The sequence below is a fragment of the Musa acuminata genome, chromosome BXJ2-11 (genome assembly GCF_036884655.1).
Source record: "Musa acuminata AAA Group cultivar baxijiao chromosome BXJ2-11, Cavendish_Baxijiao_AAA, whole genome shotgun sequence".
Lineage (NCBI taxonomy): Eukaryota > Viridiplantae > Streptophyta > Magnoliopsida > Zingiberales > Musaceae > Musa > Musa acuminata.
Window position 1 is genome coordinate 8953864 of NC_088348.1, and position 23374 is coordinate 8977237.

A 23374-nucleotide genomic window follows, 5' to 3' on the forward strand; every position below is an offset into this window, starting at 1 on the left:
AAGGAGGCCGCTAATTTATATAGATGGAGGGAAGGAGGGCTAAAGTAAAAGGCAGATGCGGAGGAACTCCTCCTTTTACCGGCAAGTGGAGGTGACTGGGTGGGTCCCGTCCCGTCGCGGGTGGTTACGGCTTACGGGTTGTGGCCCGAGCCGGCTTGGGTTTGGGACGGCGCCGAATGTGGCTTAGCTTATGGCTTTTTTACTGCCTCTGTTTTCCAACGTTAAATTAGAAAATATTCGATAAGAATTAAATTGTAAGCGTGCACATTAACTTTGTAAAATTTTGAAAGGGTAATCTATGAAAAGCATGAATTTGAGGGTAATAACTCGTTAGGAAAGAACTTAATTTATTTAGGAGCCCATTACCCGTCGAATTAGTATTTTAGGTGATTTCTCAGAAAATAAAATAAAATTTTTTGGAATTCTTGAAAAACATCCTTAATTTTGAGAAATTTTCATAAATCATCCATGCCAATTTAAATTCAGAAGTATAAATTTATAGAAAATAAGAATTTGAAAATAATATAGATTGTTTGGATAGAACTCAATATATTTACCGGCCATCGAGTCTACTAAAATGTCAACAAGAATTAGAAGGAGATATCAACTAAGAGTCTGACACCACATTTTTTCTGACTCCACCTCATGATTCCACTAAGACATCAGTTATAACTCTCTCTCTCTCTCTCTTTCTATCTCTATCAATCTACTTGATCATATATATATATATATATATATATATATATATATATATATATATATATATATTATAACTCTCCACTCCTACAAGTTCCTAAGCCTCATGCTTCTTTAGGCTCATTGACTAATGTTTGAAACCGGTCGAGATGACATATGCTATCATGTTAGGAGAAAGTCTACCTATCAAAAGTATTATTATTATTATAGAGAGAAGAGGGAAAATAAAATAGTAGTACCATTATTTTATAAAATAAAGGCGTTCGTTATAAGGCAAAAATACTGAAATACGATGCTCTGTGTTTTTTTTTTCCGATAATTCATCCCAACGTTATCGCAATCGAAAATGAGTAAAAAGAAGAATTGCGGTGTTCAGTCGGAGTCAAAGAGTGACTTCAAATTAAGACCAACAGCAAACGTGGACGGCATGTGAGTTTGGATTCTGCGGGAGTCGACCTTTCCAAAACTGCCCCAAAAGCCGTCGGCAGTTGAATCCCCGAGCCAAGCCAAAAGCCTCAGCCGAGCCGAACCAAATGCCACCACGTGGATCTCGCTACACCCTCTCTCTCTCTCTCTCTCTCTCTCTCAAATGCACATTGGCTTATCAACCGTAAACTATACATATAATGCTCGATTGTCTCTCTCTCTCTCTCCAAATTTGAGTTAGGAAGAGGGGAAAGGAGGCTGCCACTCTGCAATGGTCATTGGAATCAGTAGCTCACCATGGAACTGCATCATAACGTGCTCATTGCCCCAACACATACAACAAGTCAACGACTCACTGGTTTGGATTCACCAAAAGTCAACCAAATGTGCATCCTCATGGCATCTTAATTCCTATGAGACATGGGAGAGAGCCACTGCTCCGAGCCATCCTGCCGAGGCTAATCCCATCGCATCGGATCCCCAGAGACTCACGTGCACTCTCTCTCTCTCTCTCTGTCTCTCTCTCTCTCTCTCGCTCGCTCGCTCGCTGCACGTTCGATGTGATACGCCCTCGCAACGAGTCAAACAGCTGCGCACAAATACGAACAAGATCTCATGTGGCATTCGAAACATAGAGTAAGCACCACGATCGATGTGTCTTCTGCTCAGGTTGTGATTGGTCTTCGAGCGTGCAAGGTTCCATGGATGACCAATGCGAGCTCGGCGAGTTCTGCGAGAAGAACAAGTAATCTAAGCTGGAGAATGGCAAGCTACGAACTACGAGATCACATAAATTCCTGTACTTGTGACTGAGGTCGAAACTAGTAGAGTTGTGGTCGGAGGTGCCAACCTCTCACCGGACTGGTGGTTCTTCCTCTTGCTGCTGTCGTCCAGCCAAAGCCTATGGTGTAGGAGGCCATGTGCCTCCCTCGTTTGGAGCTTCCAAGAAATTGACATCCACATGAGTCATCTCCCCCCGAAGGCTTATATTCCAATGCCATTATCAACTCAGAGTCTAACCTCGTAGGCGACGCAGTAGCTCGAGGGGCTTAGCCATGGCAGAAGTCCAAGTTCATGCACTTCATTATTAGGGTGACCTGCATTAGCCAATCTTGGCCTTGCAGCTCCAGAGATGAGGTGCTCCAGGCACCTCCATCAAGTACACTTGTCATGCTCTTCCAAATGGTTCTGGAGGCTGTCACCATGGTCCATCAACTTCAGCAGTGAGACAAAGTCATGACAGATCCAAGGCTGCCTCCATCAAGGTCCCTCCCATGGTGTGCATGGCCTAAACAAAGTAGGGGGTGGGGGGGATCAGCAGGCATCTCTCATTGCCTGAAGCGCAAACGAGGCACAAAAGGACCCCGAGGCCTGCACTCATGTTTGCTTGTGTCCTAAAGCTCCCAAGAACAAGCAAATATCAAGTAGAACCATCTTGTCTTCACCATCGGATATCATTTCACATCCTCCTCCTCCGGTGTGCTCGGAATCATGTCACAGAGCGAATGACCTGAGGTGGAAGACATCATTTCGGGATGACAGAGTAAACATATATCATTCTGGAATGAATGCAAATAACCTGACAACGTTTGATATGCTGCACAAGTGCATACCATCTCTGAAGCAAAAACATAAGATCATTTGAAGGTAACAAAATTTCTTTTGGAAGGCTCATCATCTTATCTTGTCTCAAGCTGTGTTACAACTTGCACTCATGGAAGTAGTTTCCTTCGAAGCTTACCTTCATTTGCTGTGCCTTCTTCACCTGTCAACACTGCTCTTAAACAAATGGTTTCTTCTTCAACGGGAGTTGCTCACAGAGCTATAGCTTAAGCTTTAAATTGACCAAGGAAACCAGTGTCTTCAATTTGCCTCAGACACAAGTGTGTTCTAAGATAGCCACCCTGCTCATGAAAACTGTTCATTCGGTGTCTATGTTGAGAGAGTTTATTTCTCCCAGGTTTTGGATCCCACATAGTTGAAAGGGGAAATGTATACTTTACTGAATTTTCGAGTATATGTATATGTAACATAAAATGGGAAAAATGTATATGTCCTTTAGACTTATGATCGATTTCATGTTCGTAGTGGCCTTCTCGATGAAGCTTTATATTGCATTCAATTGTTTTAGGTTCCTATTACTGTTGTTCGAGGTATTCTTCTTTATTTTTGGTAACATCAGGGAATCTTCTTTTTCTTTCGGACGTGTAATAATATTGAGAAAAGATTGTTATTGATTGGAATATTAAAAAGGTCTTCGAAATCGCTCTCTTCCCCCATCTAAAAGATTGTTCTTTTAGATGTTTCATGTACCAACAATTTGTAGCACTATAAGAACATGACACTCCCACTTTGAGATCTGTCTATGGAGTGATTTTTCTTCCTCCATGGCAAATGCAAATTCACAACCATGATTTGTTACAACAAAGCCAAACTTGTCAAGTGTCATTAAGACTGTTAATTTCTATGGATGACTTTACTGAAAGAAAAATGTGAATGAGCAAACATAGGTATTGGAATCAAAAAGAATAATTAATCAATTGAAAGAATAGGAAAACATGCTTTCCAAGTTTTGAAAGGACAATATATATGAGGATGCCTGAATAATGTAATACAAAGAGAGAGAGAGAGAGAGAGAGAGAGAGAGAGAGAGAGAGAGAGAGAGAGAGAGAGAAAACCTTTGTTAGGAAAATCTAGTTCTTGAATGTTAAAAAGGATCCACCTGTTCATTTTTTATTCATTTTATCCCTACACTTCTAGACTATGGTGGCTACCTTTGTTCTTTCTCTCGCAGATGAAGCCGAGTGTGAAGAAACAAGCTTATCCGTGGCATGCCAAAATAAAGACTATATTTCCTTCTCTGTTTTATACTTTGCTAATGATTATTGCCTCCAGTTGGTGGCTCAGCTGCATTCTAGGTCAATAAAAAGAACCCCTCCACAGTATACCTGCGGTAGTAATCCATTGCCAAATAAAAATGCTACAATCATGATCAGTTCTGAATTTAATCTAGGTACTAAAGACGGTTGCAAAAATATAAATGGCTTAGCTATAAGGTGCTTTACATGTCTCACCAATGAAGGTATTCTCCGCCTAAATGCAAAGAAGTGTAGTTTCATATAGCCATCATATTATATATTACTAGTGTGATATTTTCAATCCAGATAGTCATGAATAAACGATGCTTCTGTATACAGTATGGTTAGGAGAATACTCAAGTAACAAGATGTATATGCTCCCTGACAGTGATACTTCTAAAGACTGCCATGTAAACTGAGGTCCTTAGCCATGCACATAAACTAAGAGTTTGTTGCAAAAAAGCTTTCCATCCATTTCGGGCTAGCAAACTCATTCCGTTTATTGTGAAAATGTTAAGACCTCTGATTTCTTCCTCCTTTCATTGTTTCCATGTTAGTCATCAAATAGCCTAAGTAATCCAAGCAATGGATTTGGATTAAAGCCTAGGCGGTAGGATGATGTAATCTTGTCACTTTTCGAGTTAGCCAACACATAACCGAAGCTTCATACTATTAGCATTCTTGGAAAATTAGCATTTAAGCATACCCTAACTCTTGAAGTGCGATTCTAAAAGCATGTGAAGAAATATAGTCATTTGTCAAATCAACCAGCCTTTACAAGTACAAGATATATATTGAAATCCCAAGTGATACAATATATATGCTACACATATGTTCCTACATGAATATTTGTTCAGAGTATGAACTTGTACAATCTTTCTTTTAAGATAAGATGAATAATTTGCATGAATGGAACATAAATTTATCAAAATAATTTGATTATCTCAATAATATGCATCTTCATCTTACTGATCACACATATGACATGCTTAGAAACCTAAAGACCAGTAATCATGTAAATGTCAATATGATATAATTAAAAAAATGATCCAAGAAGAATGAAAAAATAATAAAAATTTCTAGGAGTCCATGGAAAGATTGTGTTAGAACCCTTGCAGATTCTAAACTTGGGGTTGATCTCTTTAGGGGATCGGCCTCCTTGGAACTCTATAGGGGTTCCTCCCTCCAAGTTGCTGCTCAAAGGCTGCAGAAAAGATTCATCTATTGCTTATGAAAAGAGAAGGAATACATGGCTATTTATAGGGCTTCTAAACCCTAACTCCTAATAGGACTCCTACTTAAGACTCTTACTTCTAACCAACTCCTAATAGGACTCCTACTCAAGACTCCTATTCCCTTACAACTCCTAATTCTTCTCTAAGAAAAAACCTCCTACATGAATGCCCCTCACAATTAGGACTCTCCTAGCTAGAGTCCTAACAGAATGTCCCTCTCAATTAGGACTCTCCTAGCTAGAGTCCTAACATTTTTACATGAATGTCCCTCTCAATTAGGACTCTCCAAGCTAGAGTCCTAACAGACCCGCCCTCTTCAAATCAGCCTTGTCCTCGAGGCTGATGATTCATGAATTCTGGGAATTTGATCTTCAAGTCGTCATAGTTCTCCCAAGTGGCATCTTCTTTTGGTAGGTTCGCCCACTGTATTAGCACTTCATTAGTGGGTCGTCGTCGTCGAGTCACGATCCGTCGATCAATAATGGCACTTGGCTGGGTCTGGAGTTCTCTTTGGGTAGTCATATTTGGTGGGTGGCTTTGGGCTGTCTCCAAGCACTTGTTTAAAACTTCCGGTTGACTGTTGGTTTGTGGGTGATATGTCGTACTCCTTTTCAATTTAGTACCCTGCATATAGAATAACTTTGTCCAAAATCTGCTATTGAAGATGCAAGTAGAATTTGTCACAAGCACAATGCGTCACTTATAGTGTAATTCTTTTGAGTCCCAATTGTAATGAGCCATGGGGCTTGGTGCTTCCTCCAATTTTTTTATAATCTTACTAGTATCTGAATCTTCCTGCCATTCCATCTTAATATCCTCAAGGAAGTCGCTGGTCGGAAGTGAAACGGTCGAAACTTTAACTTGCTCGGGTAGCTGCGAAAGCGCATCTGCAAGAACATTCTCTTTCCCCTTTTTGTAAGTTATTTCAAAATCAAATCCAAGAAGTTTTGTTACCCATTTTTGCTGCTCGGGGGAAGATATCTTCTGCTCCAAGAGATATTTTAGGCTTTTATGGTCGGTCTTGATTTGAAAGTATCGCCTGATCAAGTACAATCTCCACCTCGTTGCTGCGCGCACAATGGCGAGCATCTCCTTATCATATGTTGATATATTTTGATCGGAGGGAGATAATGCCTTGCTAGTGTATGCGAGTGGTCGACCATCTTGCATGAGAATGGCTCCAATTCTGACTCCAGATGTGTCGACCTCAATAATGAAGGGTCGGTTGAAATCTAGTAGTGTTAGCACCGGTGTCGTCGTCATGGCTGCCTTAAGTTTGTCGAAGGCAGCGGAGGCTCTGTCCAACCATTGGAAGACATCTTTTTCTAGTAAGGAAGTAAGTGGTGCACTGATCTTTCCATAGTTTTTCACGAACTTGCGGTAGTAGCCTGTTAAACCCAGAAAGCCATGTAGCAATTTTATGTTTCTCGAGGTCGGCCAGTTTTGCATTGCTCCAATTTTGAAGAGGTCCACTGCCACACCTTCCTCTGATATGATATGCCCAAGATATTCCACCTTTTGTTGAAGAAAGCAAAAATTCGTGGTTGTTGTGTGTTCAAAAGGTGGTTTTCCGTATGTCTTCTTCGCATGCTCGTATTTGATGATACCCGGATCAAAGGTCCAGCTTTGTAAAGATTTGTGCTCCCTTTCATCTAGCAATTCATCTACTATTGGAATAAAGTATTTTTCCTTGATGATTATGCCATTGAGAGCTCGGTAATCAACACATATTCGCCATGTTCCGTCCTTCTTGCGTACAAGTAGCACCGGCGAAGAGTAGAGGTTGCAACTTGGCCGAATAACTCCTGTTTCGAGCATCTCTTTTATAATCCTTTCTATTTCATCCTTCTGGAGATGTGGATACTGATATGGCTGAGCATTTGCTGAAGATTTGCCTGGAAGAATCATTATACAATGATCATGCCGACAGGTAAGAGGTAGGTTGCACGGTTCGTCAAATATATTTGAAAATTCAGTAAGCAAAGGAAGTAGATTTGGATCTTCAAATTCTGTTGGCTCTCCCTTAGTTTGCTGCTCAAGTTGTACCAAAAAGCCGCTGCATGCTTTATGCAAAACATTCTCCATTTGTTGTGTGCAAATCGTTGTTATGTCGCCCCCACGTTTCCCGTGCAATGTCACCTGTTTCTCCTTACTGTAAAATTTCATAATTAGTTGCATAAAATTCCAAGAAATACCACCTAATGTCATCAACCATTTTATTATGAGCATGGCCTCATGATCATCAAGAGGGAGAAGGAAGAAATATGCAATCATCTCTTGGTAAGGCCTCATGATCATCAACAGTTTCACTTGTGGGCGCCTACGATCATACTTCAAAATCCGTCCGTTGGCGACCTTAACGACAAACCTGCTACAATTCTCAATAGGTAAGTTCATATGGACAACAACCTTACTGTTTAGGAAGTTATTAGTGCTGCCCGTCTCGATGAGAACAGTGATCGGTTGTTGTTTGAGAAGGCCTCCAACTTTCATCGTTTGCGGGTTTGAGTAGCCAGCTAGTGTTTGTACCGTAACTTCGGTCGGTTGTGGCTCTTCTTCTGCATCTTTTTCTTCATGTTCAAGGCTCTCTTCTGAATGTTCAATGACCTCTTCTTCTATCGGTTCAATCATAAGAAGTCCTCCTTTACTACAGCGATGCTCACGGCTCCACGGCTCGTCACAATACCAACATAACCCCTTCGCATATCGCTCCCGAAGCTCTTCTCCTGTTAACCTCTTTGGTGCAGGGACTTGGTCGATAGTAGGGGGGGCTGAGGGCTTCAATATTACTGGTTGAGGAGTGACCCTAGTCCTCCGAGCTTCATGGTTCAATTGCTCCTCTTGATGTCGTGCGAAAGAGATGGCTGCCATAAGCGTGTACGGTTGTCGCGCTTTAACTTCTCCTCGGATCTCCGGCTTCAAGCCCTCAATGAAGGTCCTCAATAGCTGTTTTTGAGACCAATCATGATTTTGATTAGATAACCTTTCAAACCTGGTTTGGTACTCCTGAATGGTGGAGGTTTGTCGGATCTTTGCTAGTTGTTCGTCAATATTCTCGTAAGCGGTTGGTCTGAAGCGGATCAGCAGTCCTTCTTTGAATTGTTGCCATGAAAGGACTCCATAAGTATGTTCAAACTGTTTAAACCACTGTATAGCATCCCCTTCAAGATGTATAGCTGCAATTTTCACCATAGATACATCCATGGTTTTGTGGTACCAAAAATATCGCTCCGCGCGCGAGATCCAACCAATCGGGTCTCCTTCTTCCCATCTAGGGAAGTCCACTCTCATGCATGGATAGTTGGGGTTGGTCATAGAGCCTACCCTCCCTTGGAAGTCATCTATTCGGGCTTGGTGTGATTGGGTAAAGCTCTCTCCTTGATATGATTTCTTCGGGCTTAGTGGTCGGCCCAATCTGAGTTCGGTAAAGAGCGTCCGAATCTTATCCTCCATTCGCGCCTCCAAGGCTTCGAATTTAGCATTGATTGCCTCCTTAGATGTCATAGTATATGGCCCCAAATCAATGATGTTAAGATCTCTCTTTTGCTATTGGGTTAAAGGCATGTATAGGTTGAGAGAAGTGATGGTCGAAAGTGTTGGTGGATTGGTGGATGTAGGTTGCAGTTTAGGCTTGTTTTGTGGCTGTTTTGGGTGCAGTTTGAGGGTGTGGTTTGGTAGAGTTTTAGGGCTGTGGATGAAAGTTTTGGATCTATGGTAGATGGTAGCAAAGGTTTGACAGAAATCCGTGGAAGTTGCAGCAAGTATGTGCTGTCTTGTAAGAGTAGAATTGTCGTCGAAGAAACAACGGTTTCTCGACGTAATTTCCACCAAAAACTTGAGAGAATTGAGGAGGGAATTGATAGCAAAATCACAGTTTATATGACAGCAAGGATATCTAATTTAATCAATAAATTTTTGGCAGTATAACAGCAAGGAAATTGGTGCAAGTTGCAATTGCAGAATTGTCGTCGAAAAATTTCAGCGGGATACGATGAAAATTTGCAGCAACATAAAATCGTTTTTAGAGATGAATTTCTTAATAGATCAATCTTAGATGGAAGCCAAGATGATCTATGAAGTGTATAAGAAATTTCATTCAAAAAAGATTGCAAATAGATGGGTTAAGGCAACGATATGCAACTGAAATTTTCTGCAGCATAGATTTTCAAGTGCAGCAGATTGGACATAAAAGATCAGTAGTTTATATTGAGAATTTTTCAATGAAACCAAAGGGAAATCTACTGTTAGGAAGTGTCAAAGATGTCATAAAAATTTTGTAGAAATTTGGATAAAAAAAGCACAGTAGCAAGATCAAACAGATGGTGCTATGCGGCTTGAATTCTGCAATTCAAGTGCAGCAGATTGGACATAAAAGATCAGTAGTTTATATTGAGAATTTTTTTATGAAACCAAAGGGAAATCTACTGTTAGGAAGTGTCAAAGATGTCATAAAAATTTCGTAGAAATTTGGATAGAAAAAGCACAGTAGCAAGATCAAACAGATGGTGCTATGCGGCTGGAATTTTGCAATGTATCTTTCGTCGTAGAGATGAAAACTTTGTGACGAAAAGTTTATGCAGCAATATAGGAACGATTTTTTTTTTTTTTGGATTTTTGAATAAGGATAACTAAATTGCAGCAGCAGTAAGGTAGGAAACCAGAACCTGTTGCAATTCATGGGGAGATCAAAGGATGATCCGCGGTGGTGGAGATGATGGCGGAATTCGGTGACGATCTTTTAAGCAATTGTGGGAATTACTTTGGATGGTTGTGGAGGGTTGATGGATGGCTGTGGAAGGGCAGCGAGACGCCAAGAACGCTGCTCTGATACCAGGTGTTAGAACCCTTGCAGATTCTAAACTTGGGGTTGATCTCTTTAGGGGATCGGCCTCCTTGGAACTCTATAAGGGTTCCTCCCTCCAAGTTGCTGCTCAAAGGCTGCAGAAAAGATTCATCTATTGCTTATGAAAAGAGAAGGAATACATGGCTATTTATAGGGCTTCTAAACCCTAACTCCTAATAGGACTCCTACTTAAGACTCTTACTTCTAACCAACTCCTAATAGGACTCCTACTCAAGACTCATATTCCCTTACAACTCCTAATTCTTCTCTAAGAAAAAACCTCCTACATGAATGCCCCTCACAATTAGGACTCTCCTAGCTAGAGTCCTAACAGAATGTCCCTCTCAATTAGGACTCTCCTAGCTAGAGTCCTAACATTTTTACATGAATGTCCCTCTCAATTAGGACTCTCCAAGCTAGAGTCCTAACAGATTGTAGATTCAATAGAAAGCATTAGTTATTGACAAAGCACCAAGTTCGAAAGTTCTTGAGGATTGAAGTGATACCTTAAAATATAACATCAGATAGGCAAAAGTGATTGTCTCTCATCATGTCCAGTGCGATGATTTACCTGAAAGGAAGAAAATATGATGTGCAAGGATATTTTAATTTATAATTAACAACTAAGTGGATATATATATATATATACATATGTATATGTATATGTGTATATATATAATACATATGTATATGTATATGTGTATATATAATACATATGTATATGTATATGTGTATATATAATACATATGTATATATATATATATATATATATATATACATATATATATGGGCGCATGATTGTCTTACATCTTCAGCAGCACCAGCAGCCATGTTTATGAAAGAAGCATCCTTCGACCTGAAAGTGGAGACAAACCATATTACAAAAATGAATTTACAGCGAATAGCATCCTATTCAGATAAAGGCAATCTAAAAGATGTAGTACATTTGGCATCCAGGATTTCTCTTTTAAAAAGAAATTCAAAATCTGAGACTAACTCGAATTCAATATAAAGTATTATTTCCCAAAACAACTTAGTGGGTAGGCCAACTTGTTAATCACTTGCATTACGACCATTACTGAGCAGGACATCCCTTAACACATTAAAAAGAAAAAGGGAAATATCGAAAGTACTTAAAGAAGTGATCAATGGAACCCTCTTAGATTAAACTGCTGCTAAGGTGAACGTTATTCTAAAAAAAGATAAAAAAACGGAAGGATGCACCTTGGATGTTGAGCTTCTATCATTTCTAATTTTCCAACTTGTGTCTCATCTTTGACTTTGGCCATGGGGGAGAAAAACTGAGAGAAAAAATGTCAAGGTTGTCAAGGAAATGAATGGCTGCAATAATCTTAATTCTTAAGACACATTTGGCAAATACCTGGTGCATAGATATAAAGACTATGGAGATCCCCAAGATAAAGTTCACGGTCAATGTATGACCAAATAAAGCAGCAGACGCGATGCCAGTAAAAATTGTAGCAACGGTGGATGAATATTTTTTCAAGATTGTGTCTGCAAGAACCATGAGTGACATAGGATTAAGATTATAAAACAAAAAAGCCCCAAAATATTTGGGAAAGAGAAATAAGGGTGTTCAGTCATTGGTAAGCAACACAAGAAACACAGCATTTGTTCCAATTTACCAGCATATTTGAAAAAGAACGATGAAAGTATGCCCTGTGCTGCATTGTTGCAAATCAGAAACATTGTAGCTTTTGAATGCCCTTCAAGAATATTGAAGCTACCAGGTCCTGTCAAAGTTTGAGAATATGAAATCAAAGAATAATTATTATCTCCAGTAAAGGGCATCAGAAACTGCAGAGAGTATGCACAGACCTTAAAACATATAGTCATATACATCACCATAAACAATCAACAAAACCATCAGATAAAATGACAAGACACAAAATCACTAATATCTATTACTGATTGACTAAATAGGCTGTTTTGGTCCATATAATACATCTATATGCAATTGTATGTGTCATGAACAAAGGTGCACATGTATATGTAATAGAGAGAAAACATGAACAGGACTGAGTTAGGAGAATTAATCGAACAAAAAAAAGTACATGTAGTAACAGACACAAACCTGTATGTCTGTGACTCTGAATTATAAGGAAAAGTTGATAAATAACAAATATAACATAAATATGAAGTGAACCATAAGTATCTTCAAAGTATTTATTTCAATTTATCTGTACGTGTCTATGCATAAGGCCATTTGGAGTCTTGGACATGATTGCAGCGAGATTCAGTACAACTCCAGACAGGAGGTGCCATGCTTATATGAATACACAAGTGTTGGCGTTTCATACAATCAAGTTACTTGTGTGATGGCATATTGGGTTAAAACTAATTCAAGTACTACAGTACACCATAATATTACTACATCAAGAATTTAAATCTCAGACTTGGTACTGGTTTCAGTAATTTACTATAGTAGTATGGTATCCGAATACCAGGCAGTAGACTAGTCTGTACCATCCAATATCACCTGTACTGACCAGTACTCAACCATAAGCTTCGTTACTGGTCCTTGCTCGGACCTATAATTAATCGTCCATACAGTACATACCAAATGGTATTTGAAAGTTGAAACGTGAAACCATGATGTGCATTTTTCCCTGCTTTTAGGATCTTTTAGACATAAGCATACAAATATGCGAGAAGGAGATGCATTGACTGAAGGGTATATAAGTGGTTGAAGACCAAAGAGGAATGATGAGAGGGTAGATCTCTGATCATAAATCCAAGACAAAATAAGTACTATAGAAATTACAAATCCAGGGAGTAAACCTTCAAAGCCCCCATAAATTGAGCTTTAATGTGTAGATGCAAATAATTCAAATATAAGAACAAGAATAAAGTTGCAGCTTTTACAGGAAAACAAGCAGCTGGTGAAATATTTATGGCTTAAACAAAATCACCAAACGGTCAATCAAGTCTCTAAGATTTTTTTATGCCAATGCCTGGAAAGTTTCTATTGACATCTGGATCCTACACCAATGTCACAAAGATTGTATTGCAGAATTTTCAGTGGGGCAAATCATAAAATTTCCCATTAGTGCATGCATCATAAGTGGCACCCAAAGCTTTGCTTACATCTTAAGTACTCTATCAGCAAAACAGAAAAAAAGAAAAAGAATGGAATGGAACTCTCATCTTTTCTTTGTCAATTCACATAAGCTTGCCCTTTTTGCTTTAGCATTATCGTATAGAAAAGTCATAAAGGTTCTTCAGAGTCCTAAAAATCCAAAAGGGAAACCTAAGATGCTCGCGTCAATGAAGCCCGGGGAGGGACAATGTACACAACTACACATCAAAAGTGTCACCAAAAACTTCAATTACCACTTAAGTGCTATCTCGGCAAAAAATGAAAAAAGAAAAAAAGGAAAGGGACTCTCTTTTCTTGTTTATTCATCTATATTAGCCCCTTTTGCATTGGCATGATTATACAAAGAAAATATAGAGAAACTTCATAGCTCAAGGTAAACCCAGTGCACACAGCCCTTACCCTACAATTGGAAAGATTGTTTCTGTAACTCAAATACTGATCACTCTTTGTACCAAGGTTCTCTCTCAGTTCAGGGAAAGATGATCTATCCACATTTCATTTAGTTCCTTAACTAGTTGACCTACGCAATAACCTCACAACTTGTTCCCCTTCAGATTCTTCATCTAATTTGTGCCTTTGCAAGGAATGGTGCTCTGCAAAATAATACCTATCACAACCTTTTGATTTATGGCTAGCTATATTCCTTTTGAACTATCAGACTTAACTTGTTTTATGCGAGCCTATAATGAGTAACAACAAAAGATCTAGAGATATTTAACATCAGAAGTAGAGAAACTCAGCACAAAACATCCGTTTGAAAAAATATTTACTTGCTATTCCTAGTAAATACTCCATTGAAGTAGCTGAAACTTCTACAGAGAAGATTCTTTTAGTGCTTGAAATTTTGATGGTTGTTAACCTGGTATAGCATATTGCCAAGAAGTTTCTGGTTAAGTTCTTCAATCTTCTTATGTTTTTTATTCAAAGATATAGCTTTAAAAAAATATGATGGATTTCCAATCTCAGGGATTTATCACTTTCAAGCTCCAGCTTTCTTCTTTCTCCAAACCTCAGATGGTGCCATTTCTTTTTTAGCATGCCAGGCTAGAAGTTGTGTTATTACGATCGTCTTTAATGTAAAAAAAAACATAAGAAGGGAAAGAAAACAGGGGAGAACCAAGTTGTCCAAGAAACGCTGTAATGAACTGGAACAACAAAGCACATAAACTTTGTTAGCATGACCTGTACAGGAACTATATATCTCAATTTGAATCCAAAGAATACACTAGTGCAGCAAGGACCAAACTAATGTCATCACAAGTAGTCTGTTCAAGTAATTTAAAGCACTGATCAGAAATAGCATACCAACTCTGTGTATAGAGTCTATAGACTGTCATATATTAAGCATATGTTTCAAGCAGCAATACTAAAAATATGCACCTTTGAAAATGGCAGTCCCAACAATGCCCAAAAAGTTGAATATTGCTCCATAACCATATAAAAATAAGTTCTGCAAAAATGAGTTATAAAATGAAAATATGGCCTTCAAATAAGCATAATATTATGCAAGTAAACTTGCAGAGAGAAAACATATGCTAAAGGCAATATGACAATCCTCCTTAAGCTACTCATTTACTGAAAATGAGATCAGCAAGACTACATTCAATTGTAAAGAGTCACCTGAAGGTAGATACTTGTCTCAAATTGACTTTTTAAAGCATATTCATTGTAAACAGAAGCCATTGATGGAACAGTAACCTGCAATTTCAGGATACAATGTGAGTATTTAGGACAGAGCAAGATTATATAAGCTATACAAATAGGAATCTTCATACATCCAGGTTTCACCAATCACCTAGATAGCTACTCATTCAAAACATAATATAACAAGTTATTCATCCTTTACCTTGTCTAAGAAAAATTTCATGAGGTAATATTAACTACTAGATGGACTAATATGATACACCGACACTAAAATTCCACGTGGGATCATATCTGGAATTTGTCATATGCTCAAAAGTTCACATCTTAACTTGTTTGACATTCCTGCAGATTAAAAAAAAGGAACTAACAACTTGTGTACACATAAAAATCATATAGCAAGACATGGTTTGCGGTTGTACTTTAAGATGTTCACATAACCCAAATTATTAGAGTTCTACTCTCAAACTGAATATCATGCAAAAACAAGATATAGTAAATTGACGAATATAACATTACTGAAGTGCTCTGATCAAAATGACATGAATTATCAACAATCAATTATTAAAAAATGAAAAATTCCCCCAAAAAAATTACCATCTAATTAGAGGAAACAAGCAAAAATTGATTTATTGCAAAACTCTGAAAGAAACAATACAAAATAAAGAATATTAGTGTCAGTGACAAAACTTACAAAAACTAATGTATAGACATAAGCAATCATTGTAATAGGAAGACCCAATGCAGTGGAACCCTCAGGCAGTGATCGAAGCTGATTAATGCTTATCCCGATTAGCAAAAGTGCAAGAGCCTCCCACTGCCCATCAACAAAAAGAATAAATGAGAAACTTAAATGACAATATCAAATAATTATAGCTCAAATGCATGATATTACAATCGTCAACGAGTTATATGACTCATGGTTAAGCTCCCCACAAGATCATCTGGTATCAAGCACTTACAGCAGTATCATATCATATTTCACATTGAAAATTCCTTCTACGATGACAGAAGACATTTCTAGTTTTCATCCATAAAAGTACATAACACATGAATTGCAACTCATTCCAGAATCGACACTTACTTGAATTATGGAATATCGTCTTCGCATTACGATCTTTAAAAGGACAGCAATCACCAAAACCTACAAGAATTTGCATAAATGCAACACTCTATCAGTGATTTGCTTCAATAAAATTCAGTTCTCACAATCTTGTATGAACAAGCCTAGAAAATGATGGAAGAGGATATGATACATCATCACAGCATAAAAGATCAAGTCATTGAAAAATATTAAATAGGTTAATAAAAGAATAAGCAACTTATTTCATCGTACACAACAGTATGTGAAAGAGAGCTAGCTGAAAATTATAATTTGCAGAAATACATTTGTTCTGTCATATATATAACCAGATACAACCATATACTATTCCACTTTATAAAGTCCTTAGAGCTAGTCAACAATGTTCATGTCTATCAAATATATTTGTGAGCATAGAGATTTGTATCAATAATATGACATTTTTATCCTTGTTTTACCAACCAAAATCTGTAAATCAACTTGGAAAATCACTGTAAAATCGTCATATAAAATACATAAAGAGAACTCCTTTGAGAACATGTCCTCTATCTCTATTTAATGTCAATAATCAATACTTATCATTCCAGCAGTGCTTCACTAAAAAAACTACTTTGATATAAATGGTTTAGAATCACTTAGTGTAAAGCCTAAACATTTATATAGAAGCAATACCTTCAGGTTGCTCAACATTTTCACAGTTGCAGGATTAAAGTATAACTGCAAAGAGAGTGAAATTAATAAATAGACAATCATAAACATTTGAAGCACTCCAATCTAGCAATAGAACGAGCAAACATAGGCAATTGTAGGTTATAATTTTGTCAAAATGTACAAAGCTAGATATATACCTGCATGATAAACTTTAGGTAGTTGTTAATTGCATATAGAAGAGCAGGAACAGCTAGAAGCACATTATTCCGAGCTGCCTGTAAAATGTGGCACAATCTCCAAATCAAATCATAGCATGAGCATATCATGTAGACAGACAAGAATTTGATAATGATCTTATGAATTTAATGAATATGCAGTAGCTCTGAACATAAAGGAGAACAGAGCAGAAAAAGAACAACAGATAAAGCAAGCAAGAACAGATAAGAAATGATATTCAGCTTGCAACACCTTCAGTAATAAGACATCTTCTTGGATACTCTCTGCATAACTGGAAGTTTCAATTATAGGCAAGCAGAAGCAATGAATTACATTCCTTGACAGCTCTCATGGGTATAGAATCTAAACTCAATGTTGAACAATAAAAGAGTACAAGTCGTCAACCTTCCCCACTTTTTCTTACTCCTGGTATTGAAACCAATGCACAAAGAATGAAGGATCTATAGATGCTCCAACTTAAATATTATTTCACTACAATTTTTTACAAGCATATAAAATGATTAATTTGAATAAAAAGTTAACTACAGATTTATCACTATTCTTTCACGCTTTCTTAAACATCCTCTCCAACATTGATACTCACACCAACAAATATAAAATAAGGAGAAATTGATACACAATTATGGAAATAGATATGTTGTGTAAAAAGTTGTAGAAAGATCAACGCAACCTTAGGATTCCAAGTTGATTTTATACAAATTTAAAAAATACGACTGATAAACAGTAATATTTAAAAAGTGATTACTATTTTACCCAAGGTATACAGTTTCGAATAATACCGCCCGGTACGGGCGGTATGTATCGGTCCGTCAGCTGACCGGTACACGGACCACCCGTTAACTGATGATATATATATATATATATATATATATATATATATATATATATATATATATATATATATATATATATATATATATATATATATATTTATTTATTTATTTATTTATTTATTTATTTATTTTTTTTTTTTGTAAGGCGACGTCGCCTGTGAGGGAGAAGGAATATATATATATATATATATATATATATATATATATATATACTGAACGGTATACCGCTCAGTATATAATATCGTACCGTATCGAACGAATGTCGAAACACCGATACGGTACGATATTTCAAACCTTGATTTTACCTGTCTATACCCAACACAAATATGTTTCACCTCTGCATACAAAAATTAGTGAATAAAAAATGAAATATCTGGATCCATACTCATCCTAACACATGGACCTGTTCCATTAGCTAAGGCACTTCGGACACATCATTTGGTGACTAAGTGCAATGCAGGTAGCATTTCCTTGAAAAAAGATACCCTTGCAGGAGTCTACTTCAAAAGTTGAACATGTATAGTTTTCTGTTATATGGTAGAAGAAAGGGAGTGAAGGGACAAGAAAATTGAGAGGAAGGTCAGCAATGAGCAGTGTGAAAGACTGCCAAGGATGCATAAGCTCAAATTCAAGCCCACTGATGTGGCACATGAAGTACGCAGAAAGGAAGCACCTTCTGTTAGCCTAAAATATTATCCCAGTTAGTGACAGGAAACTTTCAAGGACAGTGGAAAAATTATGTTGCGAGACTGAATAACAACTGCATCACATATGCAGTTTCTTCTCAGTTAAATGCAATGCACAATAAAAAAAAAAATGCAATCCACAATGATCTATTAATCATCTGGTAGGCATTTACTAGAGCACTCCAGTCTACCTGGCAAATACTATAGATCAAGAAATACTTTGCCAAAAGATACAGCTCAGGAAAGAGTTTTGGGAAAGTTATAGACAACAAGGCCCAAGAAATTACCAAATATACTGAGCCATATTACTCTTCAATATTTATTTAGTTTTTCTTTCTTCTAAGGAAGTTAAATATTATTAAAACCCTATATAAAGAAATAATTGTTTTACTTGTCTCTAACAAACTTTATATAGGAAAGCAGCATAGCTATAAATTTTATCAAAGAATATAATAACTGCTGAAAAATGGATAACAACATGATGCTACAAAATAAAAAATGTTCACATAAATAGAATGACCACAACAAAAGTTCAAAAGAGAAAATATGAACTATATAAAACTTGACCATAACATCAATTTCGAGCATGCAGAGGCATTACCTGTACAAATGTGGAAATTGACAGAAGGGGTTTTTCTCCAACTTTCTGCCTTCTAGCCTGTAAAGTGATGAATAGAACAAATAACAAACCATCTATTAGCCATACAAAGCTTCACAACAGAAAGAGCAAAATTCCTACCACATGTTCAAATCATATATCTATAAACTATGCATGTGGAGAGAAAGCAAAGGACTTCTTCGAAAGAAACATATTTTAAAGACATAAATAAAAGCTAAATAATGCCTCTCATTATGGTTGATGGATGGTCCTCAACACATTCAAGGATAATGACGCTATGCATCCATAGCACTCTTCCTTCCAATCTCACAACAGTAGAGATACTGCCTGCATACCAATCCAAACCCTTGGCACAGTCCTCAAAATGATTATGCTCACTATGCAGATTTTACAAATGTTATGACCAACTGCTAGATCTGATATCAATCTCCAGGTTCCTTAACAACACAAGTCCAGACAAGATTTTATTTACAAAAAACATTTGGATGGCTGATAAAAAACTTCCGTATTTGTGGCAGCATGAGATCATGCAACTAGAGACAACCTCGTGTAGGTTTTTTTTCAGAAAGGTAACAGTCTCAAAGGGGAGATTTACAAGATCCATTTAGAGAAAAGTATCTCATAAATTAAATTCTAATAAGAAATGAGGTTACTACACAAACCTGGAATAATAACATAATGATGGCAAAGAGTACTTTAGCAACCTCTGTCAAAAAATTTACACTGATGGGGCTAAACTTGAACTTCCCATCCACCTTGGACATATAGACTAGTATAGGCTGCAATAAATCACAAAATCTGGTCAAGTGTCACATTAAACAGATCGATGCAATGCCAGTCAAAATGCATTCAAAGTAACACACCAGAAGCAACTATATAGTGCAATATTATTGGAAATGAACCAGCAAATGCAATAGAGTGTAAGAAACTCTGCACTATGAACATTGGCAATTTACATATCAGGACGCAAGCAGAAAATGTATCAGTGCTTGAATTCATGTGTTTAGTGACAATGGCCATAAGGCAACAGATAAGAATCTACAATCCAATTGCATCTTTTGATAAACACGGAAGCTAACCGAGTCATGAAGATTAAAATGAAAGACTCTACCGTTATGTATTCCAAAATTAAACTAAATCTGGAGATTATGAAGACAAATTGATCGAAATTACCTGGAGACCAACCAAGATACAATCGCCCATGACAAGGAGGAAGTTGAGAGCACGATATTTTGATGATACTTGGTTCCTATGCTTATCATATGCCCTTGATACAGATCTGGGGCTTGGTGAGACAAATTTGGAGTGGCAGACGCTGCATTCTACCATCCCGTTCTTTATCATCTCAAAAGAGGACCTTTTGTAAGCAATACTTGGCTGCTACACGGCCAATAGCAGCAGCAGCAGCAAACCTGAGACCACGAGAGCATATAATAAAATCATCAATCATTACAGAAGGTAAAAATTAGTCATAACAAGTGAACACGAAAAATAAAAATAAAAAAATAATCCTTTAGAAGCACAACAAACCAAAAAAAACATTTACTTAACCAAACAAATATATCACTTGCTCATATGATTTCTTTTTTTCACAAATTTCCAGGTCGAACACAGAGAACAGAACATATTACTCCCCGAATCGAATGGTGGAACTCATTTCTCCATATTACCCGTAGCAGTGGCGAAACAGCGATTTCCTTATGCTCCCAAACAAAATCAAACATCAGAATAATTTGAATTTCCTTCTCAGCTACCAAACAGAGAATCGAAAAAAAGAAGTAACAGCAAAAACCCGCATCCCGGCCACTATTATCGACGACACAAATCCGAGCCGATAAAGAAAAGAACCATATGCAGAATCGCGATCAAAGATTCGAGAACCGGCCAACAAATCAGATATAGGCCCACCTAGCTCGGCTTCGATCGCATTTCTCCACGGATCAAGGAGCCTGAGACCAGATCCAATGCAATCGAGCAAACGCGATAAATATTACCACCTTCGGATACAACCAGAATCACACAGTCGAGGGGCCTTCTTGATTTCCGGACGGGATCCGGAGATGGGTAGGGTTCTTTGATCCAGATTCAAAGGGCGCGGAGAGAAGGCCGAGAAGAATAACAGCAAAGAAGGGGAAGTCGTTTCGCCGCCCTTTTATAAGACACAGCCAAAATATTCGTGGACTTTAACCCACCGAACGTGCCAGTCCGAGAGGAACAGAGTGGCGCCCATCGGTGACAGGAATAGAGCAGACCTTCTCGCTCGGCTCTCCGACGGCCGGACACGAAGCCTCGCGCGGGCCATTGGGTGACTGGGATGACTGAGACCCACCTGTGGCCAGCCGCGTGCAGGCATTAGCCGTGCGAGAAGCTGAAGTCGGTCACTTGCGGCCAGCGCTTTTACAGATCCAATGGCGGTGTTATCCTCTGGAGGTCGTCGTTTCCCACTGTGGAAGTAGTCGCAGTGGTTGCAGTCACGGAGGCCCATGGTCAACCGGGGGGAAATGCTCCGCCTTATTCCTTGCGACCAACCTTTTCCGATGTGTCAGGCTGATGGTCTGTTCATTTATAAGTCTACACAAGAACTAAAATGAGAAGTGTCTTGTACCCTTAGAACAAAAAAGACATGGTCATGAGCTAGAGAGTTTAATGACCTATCAGCATGGTTGAAACTTATAATATTCGACCCATAATATTTATTAACTGGCTAGCAAAGAAAAATATTATATCTAAAATCATGATTTTGAGATTCCAAAAGATTTCTTGGTTGGAATTGATGCAATTGACAAGTGGAGAGGGTCTGTCCACACGTCCAATGTATGTAGATCGTGTTAAAGAGCTTGCTCGAGTCTTTTGAGCAATTCTACCATTAACGTGGAAGCAGTCATACAAGGAAATCTCGATCGTTGTCATTAATAGCATATTAATCATCTGCGAGACTGTCACTAATAGCATACTCATCACCTGCAAATCCAGTGATGGGTCAAAAGATCCATCGCATTCAAGTCGAAAATAAGAGGATACTTTTTGTGGAGGTTACGTCATGCTTGTTCCCTCAAGATATATTTATTAGTTTTGTTTAAACTATATATAGAAAGGTAAACTTAAGTTTTTTTTTTGAAGATTTATTTATGAAAATATTTTAGTGATTTTTTGAGAAAACTTAAAGTTTTGAATTTTTTTTTATGTGATAGTGCTCCTCATTTTCAAAATATCTAAGAGATATTTTTCCTAAGACAACTTTAATTTTTGAGTTTTTAATTGAACTCATTTAAAAAAGTATTTTTAAAGTATTTTATGCTCCACAAAATTAATTAAGGTTCAGATTTTTTTATTATACTAATGATATTCAAAAATATTATAATTCAATCTTAATTAGTTTAAATTATCATAAAATATTAATTATTATCTTTATTATATTAAGATTTTTTATAATATTTTATTTATTTTTAAAACATAAGAACATTTAGATATATTAACTTTAATTATTTACATTTTCATAAGTTCTTTTGTGATTTTGAAAAAAACTTATGAATATTTAGAGACATTTCAAATAAAGGATAATAAGTCCTTATTTGTATCTATTTTATGTAACCTTAAATTTAGGACTATCATTTGTAAAGATTCTTATAATATTTATTTTACCTATCACAAAGAATGATAATAAAAAATATTTCAATTAGGATATCGGACTTACAATGTTTATATCATTGAACCAAAATATTATAATTATAATAAAAATATTATAATTCAGTTTTAACTACTTATTTTTATTGACAATAAATATCAATTTTACCATAATCTTATATATATTATAAAATTATTATCATGAGAATTTGAATGATTTTGGATAAAATTATGAAGGTTTTGATATATTTGAAAATATATCATGAAAATAATTAAACTTTTTCAACTTTGTCTTAGATTTAGATCTAAATATTTTTAAATAATGAAACATTATCCAATTATAATATTTTTTTAATATAATTATTTTTTTTCAATTGAAATATGATTTTGAGCATCAACATTCTTCTTATGATCAAGATTTCTCTCCATAAACTTTTGTAATTCCCATCAATATTCCTCTTGTCATATGAACTTGGATTTTGTGAGTTGTATTTTTCATAGTTATAAAGATCATATCAAACCAAGTGATCAAATCAGAAAAATTAAAAATCAAATTATTAATCAATATGATTTACTTATTTGATCGATTATGTTGAAAATCGAGAATGAACTTATTGACTTTATATTTTTTAATAATACACATGAATTGATTGAGTTAAATAACAATGAAATATTGCTTAATACTCTCTAAGTAAAATGATTTTAGTTTATCTTAAAATATATTTATGTCAATTATAAAATTAGGAATATCGTGAAAATAGTTTTACTTAAACATGACAAATAATACTTTCAATCTTGATAACTTGGATTTTTATTATGATTA

General features: G+C 36.7%; 1 protein-coding gene across 4 annotated transcripts; it reads right to left on the reverse strand.

Moving 5' to 3' along the window:
* Window positions 1–3570: 3570 nt before the first annotated feature.
* Window positions 3571–21482, reverse strand: LOC135626180 (CMP-sialic acid transporter 4-like). Of its 4 annotated transcripts, XR_010492291.1 has the most exons (17): window positions 20836–21481; window positions 20101–20339; window positions 19590–19706; window positions 18910–18966; window positions 16750–16827; window positions 16574–16618; window positions 15905–15964; window positions 15515–15637; window positions 14800–14877; window positions 14560–14629; window positions 11705–11812; window positions 11440–11573; window positions 11283–11359; window positions 10866–10914; window positions 10565–10629; window positions 9880–10153; window positions 3571–4070 (listed from the first exon to the last, which is right to left on the reverse strand). XR_010492291.1 is itself a non-coding variant. In XM_065131300.1 (16 exons), the coding sequence occupies exons 2-15, from the start codon at window positions 20269–20271 to the stop codon at window positions 10579–10581; spliced, it is 1218 nt and encodes a 405-aa protein (XP_064987372.1). In that variant the 5' UTR covers window positions 20272–20339; window positions 21257–21482; the 3' UTR covers window positions 3571–4070; window positions 10565–10578. The 4 variants fall into 4 exon arrangements, 3 of the variants coding, with proteins under 3 accessions (XP_064987372.1, XP_064987371.1, XP_064987370.1); XM_065131300.1 differs by lacking the exon at window positions 9880–10153 and having other exon boundaries at window positions 21257–21482; XM_065131299.1 differs by lacking the exon at window positions 9880–10153 and having other exon boundaries at window positions 3571–5184.
* Window positions 21483–23374: the final 1892 nt, after the last annotated feature.

Coding starts and splice junctions, on each gene's coding strand:
- LOC135626180 (XM_065131300.1), bottom strand. CDS start 20,271: ATGATAAAGAACGGGATGGTAGAATGCAGCGTCTGCCACTCCAAATTT. Junction 16,619..16,749: donor ACCTAAAGTTTATCATGCAG/GTATATATCTAG, acceptor CTCTCTTTGCAG/TTATACTTTAATCCTGCAAC. Junction 10,915..11,282: donor ATAGAAGCTCAACATCCAAG/GTGCATCCTTCC, acceptor CTCCACTTTCAG/GTCGAAGGATGCTTCTTTCA.